The 15,441-nt window shown below is 43.3% G+C and overlaps 1 protein-coding gene across 4 annotated transcripts in view; it reads left to right on the forward strand.

The window, feature by feature from the left end:
* LOC132122543 (interleukin-1 receptor accessory protein-like 1-B) overlaps positions 1–15,441 on the forward strand; it is a 212,636-nt gene that overhangs the window by 179,619 nt on the left and 17,576 nt on the right. For all 4 annotated transcript variants that reach the window (XM_059532921.1, XM_059532923.1, XM_059532922.1 and 1 more), the window contains exons 6-7: positions 7,117–7,249; positions 9,836–9,981. In XM_059532921.1, the coding sequence (XP_059388904.1) occupies positions 7,117–7,249; positions 9,836–9,981 (279 nt within the window). The remainder of the gene's footprint in view (positions 1–7,116; positions 7,250–9,835; positions 9,982–15,441) is intronic.

Genomic DNA, 15,441 nt, shown 5'->3' on the forward strand with positions numbered 1-15,441 from the left:
GCTGTCCGAGTCAAACAAACAGCCTCTGCAGGACGAGTTTCAGTCATTACACGATCTCCGGATCCTCTCAGCCATGAAAGCTCCACTCATTCACAATACTCCATCTGAACGCAGCACTCACAGAGGAAAGCACCAGTGATTGACATGTCAGCACTTCTTTGTCAGGGATTTATGCTGCGCAGCTGAAAATGCTCCTGCACCACAAGGTCATAATTTAGCTTGATCTCAGCTTACCTTCCCCCTGATAGAACTGCTTGTAATTTATAGTATTGTTTTAATTAAATGGATTGAGAGAACCCTAAGTGCCCACAGTTTTAAGACAAGCTATTTTTTAGGAAGTACAACCTGAATTCTTAAACTCGTGCCTGGGACAGACATAAAGTAGAGCAATAAAGCGAACAGCCACTAAACCGGGGATGGTTGTTAGTGGAATTAAATTGTTATAGAAACGTCACATGCTCAGCCAGACACAGCCTTACCTGCACAAGATAACAGAAGAAAAGCCAGTCTCGTATTGTGAGCAGTGTTGGTGGACCCAGTGTGAGGGTTGGGATCCTACAGGTTCATCCGAGGCTGGACTTTTTCCAGTGTAAGGTGATGATCAGAGGTGGCCATAGATGTTAATAGGGATTTCTGATAGCTGCTCTGCGAAAAAAATTCTCACAACTGCTGGACATAACCATTTCCACACTCCAAATCTGTACTTTTATTCCTAATAAGAACAGAAAAGCTGATTCTAGATCAGTGGCAGTACAAGTCTTTAGTTCTGAAATGCTTCAACATGCTTTAGCATTAGAAAAAGCCCATTCACACCACGAAAGATAAATATATTATTGTCCACACCAGCAAACAATATTGTCGGCTTATTCTCAGCGCATATTTGTCAGCCGCTTTGATGGATTCTGACTGGGTGTCAGTGTTTTATTGTTCATAAGCTGGAAAAAAATTATTGTGAAAATGTTTCCAATGATATTGTTGGTTGCAGTATGTGTACTTACTTGTACTTACAGTGTACTTTCATTATAGCTGTGGTGTGGACTCTGCTATTCTTTAATACTGAGAAAGATTTTTAGAACTATATCTTTATTTTTATCTTCATAGTTATCGTCCTAGGAGTGAACTGGCCTAAAAAGTTTGTCTCAGATTTGTTCCTTGAATATGTTCACCACTGGATTAGATCCTAACGAGTCTGATCGTCTGTATAAATAATAATAATGTTGTACAGTAGCTAGTGGAATCTGACTTCAGACAGCAGGAATTCCTTTTGAAATGAAACCCATTTCTATTGATGACACTGTTCATGAATCCATAGTTTGCGCATGCATTATACATCTGCTCAGCTTTGTTGTTCATGTAGGTTTGATTTGAGAGTAATACAGGTTCATGATTTATGAATAATATCATCTTTCCCTGCAGATGCTTGAAAAAGCACAAATATGAGTTGCTGTATTTCTATGTAAGGATGTGCCACATCTATCAGTTCTGCAAAAAATTCCCAGTGAATCGGCCTGATGAGCATCTGTTGATCTGTATTTCTGATTGAAACGGACTGAAAGAGGAGGAACGTCACAGACAGCATTAAACCTGAGACTGTGGTGCATTTGATTCACTGTGTGAATTCACAAACTCTGTATGACTTGACGCTTTGTCTCTGTCTTTCTCTGTAATGGCTTCTGCCAAACACAGCGATCAGTCTTTACTCGGCTGGTTGCTATTGAACTACTCTGAGAGAGACTTGACTGAAGGAGCAGAATATTTTGGGAATTACATTCACCTCCTACATTATTTGGCTACTCAGGGTGGCTTGAGGAAAAGCAGTGAGTCCTGTCAACAATTGACAAGGGTTTCCTTGTTTTTCTTGTTTATGGGTAAATAAGGATAATGTTGTAATAACAACAATCCTCAATGATCCGTCTCTGCTCAGTTTCCATTTAAACTCATTTACACAAAGGTTTTAAAAACATTGAGGGAACATTGTTTCTAAATGTTATGTCCAGTTATTTTTCTTTTCTTTTCTCTCTTTTTTTGGGATTAGAAGGTTATTTAAATGTAACAAAAACATTTCTTGCAATGTTCCATTAACTTTTTCACCCAAAATAAAACATTATTTGAATATTCATTTGTAATATTCTAAGAAATTTAAAATGTCCCTTTTTGTTGTGATCGTAATGTTACTTAGTTCCTAAAATGATTATTTCTAGTTAACATTCTACTAACTTCCCCTCCTTGAACTGCCACCTTAACGTGGTGGAGGGGTTTGAGTACCCGAATGACCCTAGGAGCTATGTTGTCCGGGGCTATATGCCCCTGGTAGGGTCTCCCAAGGCAAACAGGTCCTAGGCGACGGGTCAGACTAAGAGCGGTTCAAAACCCCTTATGAGAAGGAACAATCAAAGAACCGTGACGTCGCCCGGTATGGCGCAGCCGGGGCCCCACCCTGGAGCCAGGCCCGGGGTTGGGGCTCGTATGCGAGCGCCTGGTGGCCGGGCCTCCCCCCACGGGGTCCGGCCGGGCTCAGCCCGAAGGAGCGACGTGGGGCCGCCTTCCCGTGGGCTCACCACCTACAGGAGGGACCGTAAGGGGCCGGTGCTTAGACAATCGGGTGGCAGTCGAAGGCGGGGGCCTCGACAGCCCGATCCCTGGACACGGAAACTAGCTCTAGGGACGTGGAACGTCACCTCACTGGCGGGGAAGGAGCCCGAGATTGTGCGTGAGGTAGAGAGGTTCCGACTAGCGATAGTCGGACTCACCTCTACGCACAGCTTGGGCTCTGGTACCACACTCCTCGAGAGAGGATGGACTCTTCACCACTCTGGAGTTGCCCAAGGTGAGAGGCGGCGGGCTGGTGTGGGTTTGCTTATAGCCCCCCAGCTCAGCTGCCATGTGTTGGAGTTTACCCCGGTGAACGAGAGGGTCGCTTCCCTGCGCCTTCGGGTCGGGGATAGGTCTCTCACTGTCGTTTGTGCCTACGGGCCGAACGGCAATGCAGAGTACCCAGCCTTCTTGGAGTCTCTGGGAGGGGTGCTGGAAAGTGCTTCGACTGGGGACTCCGTCGTTTTACTGGGGGACTTCAACGCCCACGTGGGCAACGACAGTGACACCTGGAGGGGCGTGATTGGGAGGAACGGCCCCCCTGATCTGAACCCGAGCGGTGTTCAGTTATTGGACTTCTGTGCTAGTTACAGCTTGTCCATAACGAACACCATGTTCAAGCATAAGGGTGTCCATCAGTACACGTGGCACCAGGACACCCTAGGCCGTAGGTCGATGATTGACTTTGTGGTCGTTTCATCCGACCTCCGGCCGTATGTCTTGGACACTCGGGTGAAGAGAGGGGCGGAGCTGTCAACCGATCACCACCTGGTGGTGAGTTGGATCCGATGGCGAGGGAGGAAGCTGGACAGACTCGGCAGACCCAAACGTACTGTGAGGGTCTGCTGGGAACGTTTGGCCGAGTCTCCTGTCAGAGAGATCTTCAACTCCCACCTCCGGCAGAGCTTCGACCGGATCCCGAGGGAGGCTGGAGATATTGAGTCCGAGTGGACCATGTTCTCCACCTCCATTGTCGAAGTGGCCGCTCGGAGCTGTGGCCGTAAGGTTTCCGGTGCCTGTCGAGGCGGCAATCCCCGAACCCGGTGGTGGACACCGGAAGTAAGGGATGCCGTCAAGCTGAAGAAGGAGTCCTATCGGGCCTGGTTGGCTTGTGGGACTCCTGAGGCAGCTGACAGGTACCGGCAGGCCAAGCGGACTACAGCCCGGGTGGTTGTGGAGGCAAAAACTCGGGCCTGGGAGGAGTTCGGTGAGGCCATGGAGAAGGACTATCGGTCAGCCTCGAAGAGATTCTGGCAAACCGTCCGGCGCCTCAGGAGAGGGAAGCAGTGCCCTACCAACGCTGTTTACAGTAGAGGTGGGGAGCTGTTGACCTCAACTGGGGATGTCGTTGGACGGTGGAAGGAATACTTCGAGGATCTCCTCAATCCCGCTGTCACGTCTTCCATTGAGGAAGCAGAGGCTGAGGGCTCAGATGTGGACTCGTCCATAACCCAAGCTGAAGTCACCGAGGTAGTCAAGAAACTCCTCGGTGGCAAGGCACCGGGGGTGGATGAGATCCGCCCTGAGTACCTCAAGTCTCTGGATGTTGTGGGGCTGTCTTGGCTGACACGCCTCTGCAGCATCGCGTGGCAGTCGGGGACGGTGCCTCTGGGATGGCAGACCGGGGTGGTGGTCCCTCTTTTTAAGAAGGGGGACCGGAGGGTGTGTTCCAACTACAGGGGGATCACACTTCTCAGCCTCCCTGGGAAAGTCTATGCCAGGGTACTGGAGAGGAGAATCCGGCCGATAGTAGAACCTCGGATTCAGGAGGAACAGTGTGGTTTTCGTCCAGGCCGTGGAACACTGGACCAGCTCTATACCCTCTACAGGGTGCTGGAGGGTTCATGGGAGTATGCCCAACCAGTCCACATGTGCTTTGTGGATTTGGAGAAGGCATTCGACTGTGTCCCTCGCGGCGGCCTGTGGAGGGTTCTCCGGGAGTATGGGGTCCGGGGCCCTTTGATAAGGGCTATCCGGTCCCTGTACGAACGGAGCAGGAGCTTGGTTCGTATTGCCAGCTGTAAGTCAGACTTGTTCCCGGTGCGTGTTGGACTCCGGCAGGGCTGCCCTTTGTCGCCGGTTCTGTTCATGATTTTTATGGACAGAATTTCTAGGCGCAGCCAGGGGCCGGAGGGGGTCAGGTTTGGTGACAACACGATTTCGTCTCTGCTCTTTGCGGATGATGTTGTCGTGTTGGCCTCATCAGGCCAGGACCTTCAGCATGCACTGGGACGGTTTGCAGCCGAGTGTGAAGCGGCTGGGATGAGAATCAGCACCTCCAAATCCGAGGCCATGGTCCTCAGTCGGAAAAGGGTGGCTTGCCCACTTCAGGTTGGTGGAGAGTTCCTGCCTCAAGTGGAGGAGTTTAAGTATCTTGGGGTCTTGTTCACGAGTGAGGGAAGGATGGAACGGGAGATTGACAGACGGATCGGTGCAGCTTCTGCAGTAATGCGGTCGATGTACCGGTCTGTCGTGGTGAAGAAAGAGCTGAGCCGCAAGGCGAAGCTCTCGATTTACCGGTCAATCTACGTTCCTACTCTCACCTATGGTCATGAGCTTTGGGTCATGACCGAAAGGACAAGATCCCGGATACAGGCGGCCGAAATGTGCTTTCTCCGCAGGGTGGCTGGGCGATCCCTTAGAGATAGGGTGAGAAGCTCAGTCACCCGGGAGGAGCTCAGAGTAGAGCCGCTGCTCCTCCACATCGAGAGGGGTCAGCTGAGGTGGCTCGGGCATCTGTTCCGGATGCCTCCTGGACGCCTTCCCGGGAAGGTGTTCCGGGCACATCCCACTGGGAGGAGACCCCGGGGGAAACCTAGGACACGCTGGAGAGACTATGTCTCCCGGCTGGCCTGGGAACGCCTCGGTGTCCCCCCAGAAGAGCTGGAGGAAGTGTCTAGGGAGAGGGAAGTCTGGGGTTCTCTGCTTAGACTGCTGCCCCCGCGACCCGGCCCCGGATAAGCGGTAGAAGATGGATGGATGGATGGATGGATTCTACTAACTTTATTTTCCCTCAAAATAAACATTATTCTAAACATTGTTCTGAGTATTCTAAGAATGTTGATATGTCCAGGTTTCTTGATTATAATGTAATTTAAATATTATTAAAACTTTAATTTGACCCAAAAGATATCATTATTTGAATGTTTTCTTTTATTGTTCTAAGACTTTTTTCTCACAACATTTTGAAAACATTTTGAAATTAAAAGGTCCCCTAAAAATGTTGTTCTAAGAACCTTTTCTCTCAATATTAGGAGAACGTAAATCAAATATTACTAAAGTTAAGCATTACTTTAAGAATGTTTTGTTTTAAAATTCTTATAACTTTCAAAAAATGTTAAAAGTTGTGGACTGTTCTCTATTAGCTGGGTTTTTAGTCCTTACTAACATACTTGCTCAGAGGCACATCACCATTTATACAGACATTTTCACATCAATTCATTCATTCATTTTCTGTAAAATTTTTTGGACACAGGAGGTCAGTTATGGTATTATGATGTCACAAATGCTTCAAATAGAGTTTTAATGAGAATGACAGCTTTCAGCCATCTGGATGATCCTCTCTGCTGGATGTGAATGAATAGAGGCCAACACAGACAAACACAATTAACACGCTGTAGAGACCTGATTAACTAGATGTTCTTGCTCCAATTTCCCAATTCATACAAAAACACGCCTGCATACACTATAACAGACATTTGTTACAGTTACAGTAACTGAGCGATTCTGAGTGCAGCGAGAGGCCACATTCTAACTACGTTTTGCAGAACCATCTAAGGCTGACAGTCTGAGTTTTTTTTTTCAAAATACTGGCATTTTGATCAAAGAGCTTCCCAGAAAGAAAATTGAATGCAGATTTTTCTGGAAGCATCTACTTTTCAATTATAAGCTGTTTACTAAACAGAATCTTTTGTGAATCTGGGTTGGCACAAACATAAAACAGAAAGACGTCCATTATACATTATCAACTAAAATATAAAATAAATATATAGAGAGAGATGAAGATATGAAGCTAGCTTTAATTTCAGTGTATGTTGTTCTGATGATTGCAAACACAGGCCGACTGTAAGTAGTGCAGTTCCTGCAGAATCGCTGCATCAGATGCTAAGGACTGGGTGCCACGGTACAAAAGACTGAAGAATTTGCCCTAATACATGTCTGTGGAAGGTGTGTTTGTGCTGCTGGGAGCCATCCTGTCTTTAAGATGGAACCATAGTGACCTCCAGTGGCCCAGAGAGAAAACGCGTATTTACTTCAGTCAAGAGTCTCTGTGTTTGTTATCTCCTTTATAGACTCTCACAGGCCTGCAGTGTTTGTGTGTCTAGTATAGTTTTGGAAAAGGATTGAGGCAGTTTTAGGGTTATAGTGATGTCCATCTAAGCTCCCTCACGATCTTTGTTGCCACTTCTATTTCTTAGAGAGAGAGAGAACAAATCATACAGCTGTCCACAGACCAGGCTCCGTAAGAAAGCTGCTTTCACAGATGATATATTTGGACTTATGTTGTGATGTGTGTTTTTGCAGGAAGCCCCATGAACTTGACCTGCCGAGCATTCTTTGGCTACAGCGGAGACGCGAGTCCTCTCATCTACTGGATGAAGGGAGAGAAGTTCATTGAGGACCTGGATGAAAGCCGAATCAGAGAAAGTGAAATCAAGTAAGATTAAATCAAGAAGTCTGTGTCTGAATTTGTGTGTGCAATATATATATTTTGTACACACATAAATCTTCCACTTTCACCTTGATTTAAACCCGTCGGAGTCATTCAGCGGCCTTCGAACGAGTGTTAAGACCTTCTGAGTAAAAGCATCCCATTAATTCTCACTCGGCGGGACAAAGATAAGCAGACTAGCTTGTTTCTCTTGTAATCTTCATCTAAATATCATTGGCTCCATTAATAATGCAGTTCAGGCATATGCAATCTTTAAAAAAAGCATCAAAGTGTCTGACTGAATCTGTGCTCACCTGAACTAGGTCTCCAAGCTGAATTTGCTACACAAATGTGAGCAGTTGAAGGAAAATCTTGACAATTCAAGATTTTGCTAAACCCACAATCCCAGAAGCCCTGGTGCAACTCTTCACTGGCACCTAACCGCAGCTCCCACAGGATCTTCAAGATTGGGCTAATAGTTGTCGATTCAAACCACAAAAAGGACCGCAAATAATCAGATGTGGTCAAATTGTCCCTCTGAATTTTTGATATTATTGATGCAGCTCTGCTGTACTTCAGCCTAACAACAATCTTCAATGTCAAAATGTTTGAGATGGCCAATCAAACTAAAACGATGCTTCAGCTTTTAACAGTGAAAAACTGTGAGGTTTCATTTGTTTATTTCGTCAAATTTGACAGGTTTTAATTGAAAATCGGCTATATAATTTAAAGAGGGCTAATTCATGTAACTGAACGTAAGAGACAACAAACTTTAACAGAGCTGTTTAGGCATATTAGGACAATTAAGATTGAATGTGCATATTTCAAAATAAAAATTGGCACTGGTTAGGAGCATCAAAGGAGCCTGGAGCCCTTCACGCTTTCAGGATGTGTTTGCTCATGCTGTGTCTGAATCCAAGCATTTCTGTGTATTCTCGTATGTGCTTCACATGTCAGCTGTCAGTTCGTCAGAACCGATCCTAGGGCCAGTTTGTCATTCTCTACCTCTAGATCGACTGTGCCAGTGGCTGAAAAAGAAGTCACGGCCTCCTAATGTTGAACAGCTGACTGTAATGACAGTAGAATTTCATTTCTGAATCTGAGACATCCAGAATGCTCAGTGACGGGCTTGAGATCCAGTAAGTTTGGCTCTCTGTGCACTACAAACACTAATGTGTCTGATCTTTCCGGCACACTGGACTCATCAGTCCTGACTTCACTCTAATGATGTCAAACATCCACAAACATGAAAAGGGCAGAACATTACCTCATTCTTTTTGAAAAAGAACAGAAACAGTGTTTCTTTAATGACATGAATTCCTCCTCATCATCATCCCCTCTCTCTCTCTCTCTCTCTCTCTGTGCAGACGTAGTTTCCATGGCAGCTGCAAAGAAAAGACACTTTTTTTCTCTTGCTAACCCTGTTATTTTGTTCTTCCCCACAGTGCTGGTGAAAGCTTGGCTGTCGTGTGTGTGTGTGTGTGTGTGTGTGTGTGTGTGTTATGAAGGATGGGATTATGTTATTCTAAATTTCTAAGTTTTATTTACTGTCAGTTCTTCATTTTCTTCACTGTTTCTGATGAGTGGTGTGGATTTTAATATTTTTCCTTTATAGTCAAGCCACCTTTATTTATATAGTGCTTTTAACAATACAGATTGTGTCAAAGCATTTTACTGTATTAAATAGGAAAATAGTGTGTCAATAATGCAGAAGGATAATAGTAATCACTTACAGTTAAAGGCAGTTCATCATTGAATTCAGTGATGTCATCATCCAGCTCAGTTCAGTTTAAATAGTATCTGTGCAATCAGTCAACGATATCTCTGGATATTAAGTTGATAAAAATCCTAATCTTAGATGAAAATTTCAGATGGCACTTAGAGGCTTTTGCATCTGAACTCTTCATATATATATATATATAGCATCTCTATTTTACAAATGTCAAACTTTCAAGACAAAATCAAAGTGTTATTTTCATATAATTTATAATTTACCTTTGAATAGCGCTCAAAGCTTTGAAAATGTGACTAAAATGTACAGAAATTGTAGTGAATATGCAGGTTAAAAATGCTATCATCAAATCGGAAAAAGTTCCTTTATATAATTTTACAGTATGTAGGTGGAGTAGAGACTTGTTGGAGGATAATATGCTATAAGTGTTAATGTGAATCCTGAATGTACTGAAGAAATCTAGTGAAAAGTACTGAACAAATTAAGGAAACATTTACCAAATGTACACAGTCAGATTTTAGAATCACATCTATATCCACATCTCTTCTAAGAATCTCTTCTGGTGAGGATTGTGTGTTCAACCAGTGATGAATGCTGAAGCAATGTTGTAATTCACCCGTATTTTCTTTGATTTACAAAAACAAACAAGCAAACAAATAATGGTTTAACAGATCCATTATTTCGAGAAATTTACTTTCTTTTAGACAGGGTCATTGTGGGTCAGGATGTCTGGCTAACAGAACAGATTTAGTGGAGCGATAAAACAGGGAGGAGGCTGTGATCAGCATGAACTTGAGAGTGAATATGATTCAATGATATGTTGTTTAACAGTTTTCCCCTTCTTCTCTCCTCCAATCCAGAACTATTAGGGAGCACTTGGGAGAGCAGGAGGTGTCCATCTCGCTGACCATAGACGCCGTGGAGGAGACTGACCTGGGTAACTACTCCTGTTATGTGGAGAACGGCCATGGCAGACGACAAGCCAACATCCAACTCAGCAAGAGGGGTAAGAGACCATCATTTGTTCAGCTGTGAGCTGCTCAAAACTCTTTGGTGCCAGTTCTATAGTCTTCAATTCAGTTTATTCAAATTCTTGTCATGTCAATTAAAATGTTCATTTCGTCACCTTTATTTCTATAATGCTTCATACAATGCAGATTGTGTCGATCTATCTTTACAGTGTTAAACAGTAAAATAGTGTGTCAATAATGCAAACAAAATTCAGCTATGCTTTAAAACAGCTCTAAAAAATTACAATAGTAAACAGTCAATATTTCAGTTAAACTCAGTTGATTCAGTTCAGTTCTCTTCCAGTAGTGTCTGTAAAATCAAGTCCACAATATTTCCATAAATGACGTGTATGTAATGAAGGTGTTTTTTCCAGTATAAGTTTAACACTGTTTAGTTTTATGTTGTTTATTGTAGAGCATAAATTATGTCCATATGGCTCGCTGATCATTTATCAGCTACTCTCATTTTTGATGAAAAACAAGCCAATGTTGAAATAGTTTTAAAAATCCAGTTGAACCTGTCAATGTAACCAGTTTCTGGCGACAAGTATCACTTCCTGATTTTCCAAATCGCCTGAACTGGAGAAAACACAGTTATTATTTGTGACCATATTATTTGAAGTAACAGTGTACTTTTTCTACTTTATCTACAATGTAGAAATAACCCTCCTCTGTTCTTTTTTCTGAGTTCTGACAGGTCTGTATTTATTGATTGTGAATGAAGCTTCTTAACATCTTAGTTGGATATTATGGTTTGTTTCTTCCGTAGAGACCTAGATGCCTTAAGTTGAGAATATTTTTACATAGTAAATCATTTCTCTTTTAAAATATGAATCTGAAAATGGCTTTGATGGCAGACCGATCCTCTTCACTCTGAACATGAAAGAGACTGACTGTGAGAATGAAACTGGGCAGTTTATAGTGCAGCTGAGATCCACTTGACACTTGTTTTTAAATCCAATGGCTCGAATGAGGGAAACAGAAAGATCTGTTTGCCTACAAATACAAGCCATGTTGAGTTTGTTGCTGTTCTGCCCAGCACTCACACATCTGAGAGTTAGGTATTTAATGACCAGTTACCATCGGATCCCAAAACCTGTGGGATCTATTAGGGCTGTGAAAAAATTGAATTTGATTTTCATGCGCATCTCATCAGTAAACGCGCTCCTGTAATTAGTTGTATATCTCCAGCCGATCCACCATCTGGTCTGGATACGTACTGGATCTGGGTGACTGCAGTGACCCTCTGATCTGGATACAGACTGGATCTGGTGGCTACGGTGACCTCGGAATAAGAGAGAAACAGACTCTCTGAATGTCTGAATGTCTGTCTCTGAATGTCTCTGAATGGCTGAATGTCACTTCACTCACTCACTCACTCACTCACTTCACTCACTCACTAATATTAGCGTAGATGCCATTTTTCTAATGATGTAGCAAGTACTGTAACACCTCATTTCTTTAAAGCTGTTACTCTGAGGGGTTCAACAGATTTTTAACATGTACTGATTAAAATACTCTTCATAACACAAATGATCTTTGTATCTTAATTTATTCTTCCCACCAGTGTATATGTACATACAGGTACAAAAATCAACAAATAAACCAAAGTCAATTTAAACACCCTTCATCTTCTAACCCAGTCAGTGATATGAAATAAACTTATCATTCCATGTAGAGTTGAAGTAAGAGAACTGATGAGTGATAGTCCACAAAGTAATTTGAGTGAGTTGCAATGTTTTCCTATATCCCCTAGTGTCGTTGGCATTCGGCGTGTTGCTGTCCCGTATGCCGCATTGGATGAACCCAGATGTGAATTAAGATGCATCCATTCAATTACACCCGAAGAAAGCAATCATTTGTAGGACAGACAAGTGTAGACAGACTAAATAAAGTCCTTTCTAAAAAGAAAGCAGATGGCTGACATCAGTAACTACATTGTACAGATGTTGTCAGATAACTAAACCAAACCATACTCACAGCTGAGCGGAAACTTTTGTCTCAAAGGACCACCAGGACAAGACCACAGGAAACAGATGATTCTTCTGCACAATCTGACTTTGCTGCAGCCTGGAATTGAACTACTGGTTTCGTCTGGTCAGAGGAGAACTGGCCCCCCAACTGAGCCTGGTTTCTCCCAAGGTTTTTTTCTCCATTCTGTCACCGATGGAGTTTCGGTTCCTTGCCGCTGTCGCCTCTGGCTTGCTTAGTTGGGGACACTTCATCTACAGCGATATCGTTGACTTGATTGCAAATAAATGCATAGACACTATTTAACTGAACAGAGATAACATAACTGAATCCAATGATGAACTGCCTTTAACTATCATTTTGCATTATTGACACTGTTTTCCTAATGAATGTTGTTCAGTTGCTTTGACGCAATGTATTTTGTTTAAAGCGCTATATAAATAAAGGTGACTTTGACTCAAAGAGTTCTCAACCAAGGACTTTCATAGAGCAAGCCAGTAGCATGAGTTCAACCAAATGGTTTCCCTCTACCAAATGAACTGACTTACTCTAGGGTGAACCAGCTTATATATCCGGTCACCTCCAGGCAAAAGGCGCCCTCAAGCTGCTCCTAGAGGTACTACATGTAACCCAAATACATTACCTATGAAAACCACCAAGAAAAGTGGAGAGAAACACACATTAGTCTAATGAGAAACAAAGTAACGTTTTTGTATGTTACCTACCCCTCCCTTTGGTGTCAAAATTTGACACATGGCAAATTTTACGTTTTGGGTATGGTAACTGTCAATCTGGGAAGGATCAGACAACATTGTCACCTTGCAATTTACTGGACCTAGCTTTTGGACTACTTTAGCTGGCCCTCGCCATTTTGGAGAAATTTTAGCCATGAAACCATCATCTGCACTAGATAGCGGATGAGTACGCACCCACACTATATCACCCTCCTGGAAGTCTTGTGTTCTTCTCTTGAGGTTGTAATACTTTTTCTGTTTGGTTTGTGCTTTCTCAACATTTTCTCTGACCGATTCGTACAGTAGTTTCTGGTGATCAACGGTACTGTAGCTTGGTTGATCTGGATCTGGCGGATTCTGTAGAGCTCTTTGTAGTGGTCCTTTCAACTGACGTCCAAGGGCTACTTCAGCTGGTGAATAACCTGTGCTTTCATGCCATGCTGTATTCAAAGCAAATCTAAATTTGTAGATCCACTGATCCCAAGTACGGTGATTATTGCCAACATATGATGCAATCATGGTTTTTAGATTTCGATTGATGCGTTCAGTCAGGTTTGATTGTGGATGATAAGCAGTAGTAAGTTTTTGGGTTACCTGCCACTGCTTGCATAACTGATCCAGGAGGTTTGAGGTGAATTGAGTGCCTCCATCAGAAACAATGAAGGCTGGTGTTCCCCAACTTGTAAATATCTCTTCGATGAGAATACGAACGATGGCGGTAGATTTGGCAGATCTCATGGGGAAGACCTCTACCCACTTAGATAAATAGTCTACCACAACTAGAAGATATTCATTTTGACAGAAACTCAGTGGGAACGGTCCCATAAGGTCCATGCCGAGCATGTATCCGGGTTCAACGATGGGCACGCTTTGGAGACCTCCTGTTGGCTTCAGGTTTGTGGGCTTATGCTGCTGACATGTTCCACACTGTTTGCAGTGTTGCCATACGTCAGTACGCATGGACGGCCAATAGGCAAATTCTAGAAGTCTCATTAGAGTTTTAAATTTGCCTAAATGTCCACTGAGGGGGCTGTCATGGGCATACATTAAAAATGCTCCCTTCAATCTAGTAGGTACCACAATCTGGAATCTTTGACCTCCTTTAGAGTCTGGAACACTCCTGAATAAAACATTATTTTTAACAACATAGTGAGTTCTGATAAGATCAGTGGTATTTTGATATTTGGCTTTTACTGTGATCTCTTGGCACTCTGTGTCTTTATTCTGTTCAGCAGCAATCTGCGACAAGTCCGTTGGCAGGTCACAAGTGATCTGATTAAAACCGTGTTTTGCTGGTGTGTGCATCAGGATGGCCGTTGGTTCAGCTGCATGTGTTCGTGACAAAACATCAGGTACCACATTACATTGTCCTTTTCTGTAACGGACTGTGAAGTGATAGCCTTGAAGTCTGATAGTCCATCTTTCCAACCTGGATGAAGGTTTTGGGTGCTGGAAAAGCCAAACCAAAGAAGCATGGTCAGTAACTACCTCAAATGCTCTGCCTTCAAGATAATGATGCCAATTTTTCCACCGCCCAGACTACCGCTAGACATTCCTTCTCTGATGCTGAATATGAGCTCTCAAGACCTCTCAGCAACCTGGATGCATAAGCAATCACTTTTTCTTGTCCATCCACTTCTTGTGTCAGCACTGCTCCTAAACTAAGATCACTAGCGTCTGTTTGCACTTTAAAAGAAGAACCAAAATTGGGTGTATTTAACACAGGGGCTTTGGTCAGATCATCTTTGATGAGTTCAAACGATCTCTGGCACTCATCTGTCCATATCCATTTAGCTCCTTTTTTCTTTAGAGCATGCAAGGGTGCTGCTTTAGTGGAGAAATATGAAATGAAACTATGGTACCAAGCCGCAAGACCTTGGAACCTTTGTAATGCTTTTATGGAAGCTGGTGTGGGGAATGATTTGACCGCATCAACCTTGTCAGAATTCACTTTGACTCCATCAGCCGTGATTGTGTGACCCAAGTAGTCCAGTGATGAACAGATGAATTTGCATTTCTTGAGACTGAGAGTGAGACCGGCAGTGTGCAGACTATTGAATACTTGTTTGAGATGTTGCAGGTGTGCTTGAATGTCTGGTGAGTACACAATGATGTCGTCAATGTATACCATACAACACCTGTTTTTGTGGTCTCTGAGAACTTGTTCCATCAAATGTTGGAAAGAGGCAGCTGCATTTTTAAGGCCAAAGGGAAGACACAAAAATTCATATAACCCTGATGCAGTTATAAATGCAGTCTTCTCCACACTTGCAGGCTCCATCTCTACTTGCCAGTAGCCACTCTTCAAATCTAAAGTGCTAAACACTTTGGCTCCTTGTAAAGAATCCATTATATCTGTAATCTGGGGCATCGGATATGCATCAAGGTGAGTTTTAGAATTAAGACCACGATAATCAATGCACAACCGAGATCCACCATCCTTCTTATCTACTACCACAACAGGTGAGGCCCATGGTGAAGTGGAAGGTCTAATGATTTTTTGTCGAAGCAGTTCCTTGATTTCTTCTTCAATAAAATCATTCTTGACTCTTGAGACTCGTTAAGGTCTCTTTCTCAAGGGAAGTTCATCAACTGTTTTGATTTCATGTTTGATGCAATTTGTATGTCCTAACTTGTGAGTGCAAACTGATGACCAGTTATGCATGAGAGATTTTAACTGATTCATTACTTTAAGTGAGGCATGAGAATTTTCCACCACTTGTTCGATGAGCTTCAAGTCTTCCTTACTGC

The sequence above is a fragment of the Carassius carassius genome, chromosome 40, assembly GCF_963082965.1.
Source record: "Carassius carassius chromosome 40, fCarCar2.1, whole genome shotgun sequence".
Classification (NCBI taxonomy): domain Eukaryota; kingdom Metazoa; phylum Chordata; class Actinopteri; order Cypriniformes; family Cyprinidae; genus Carassius; species Carassius carassius.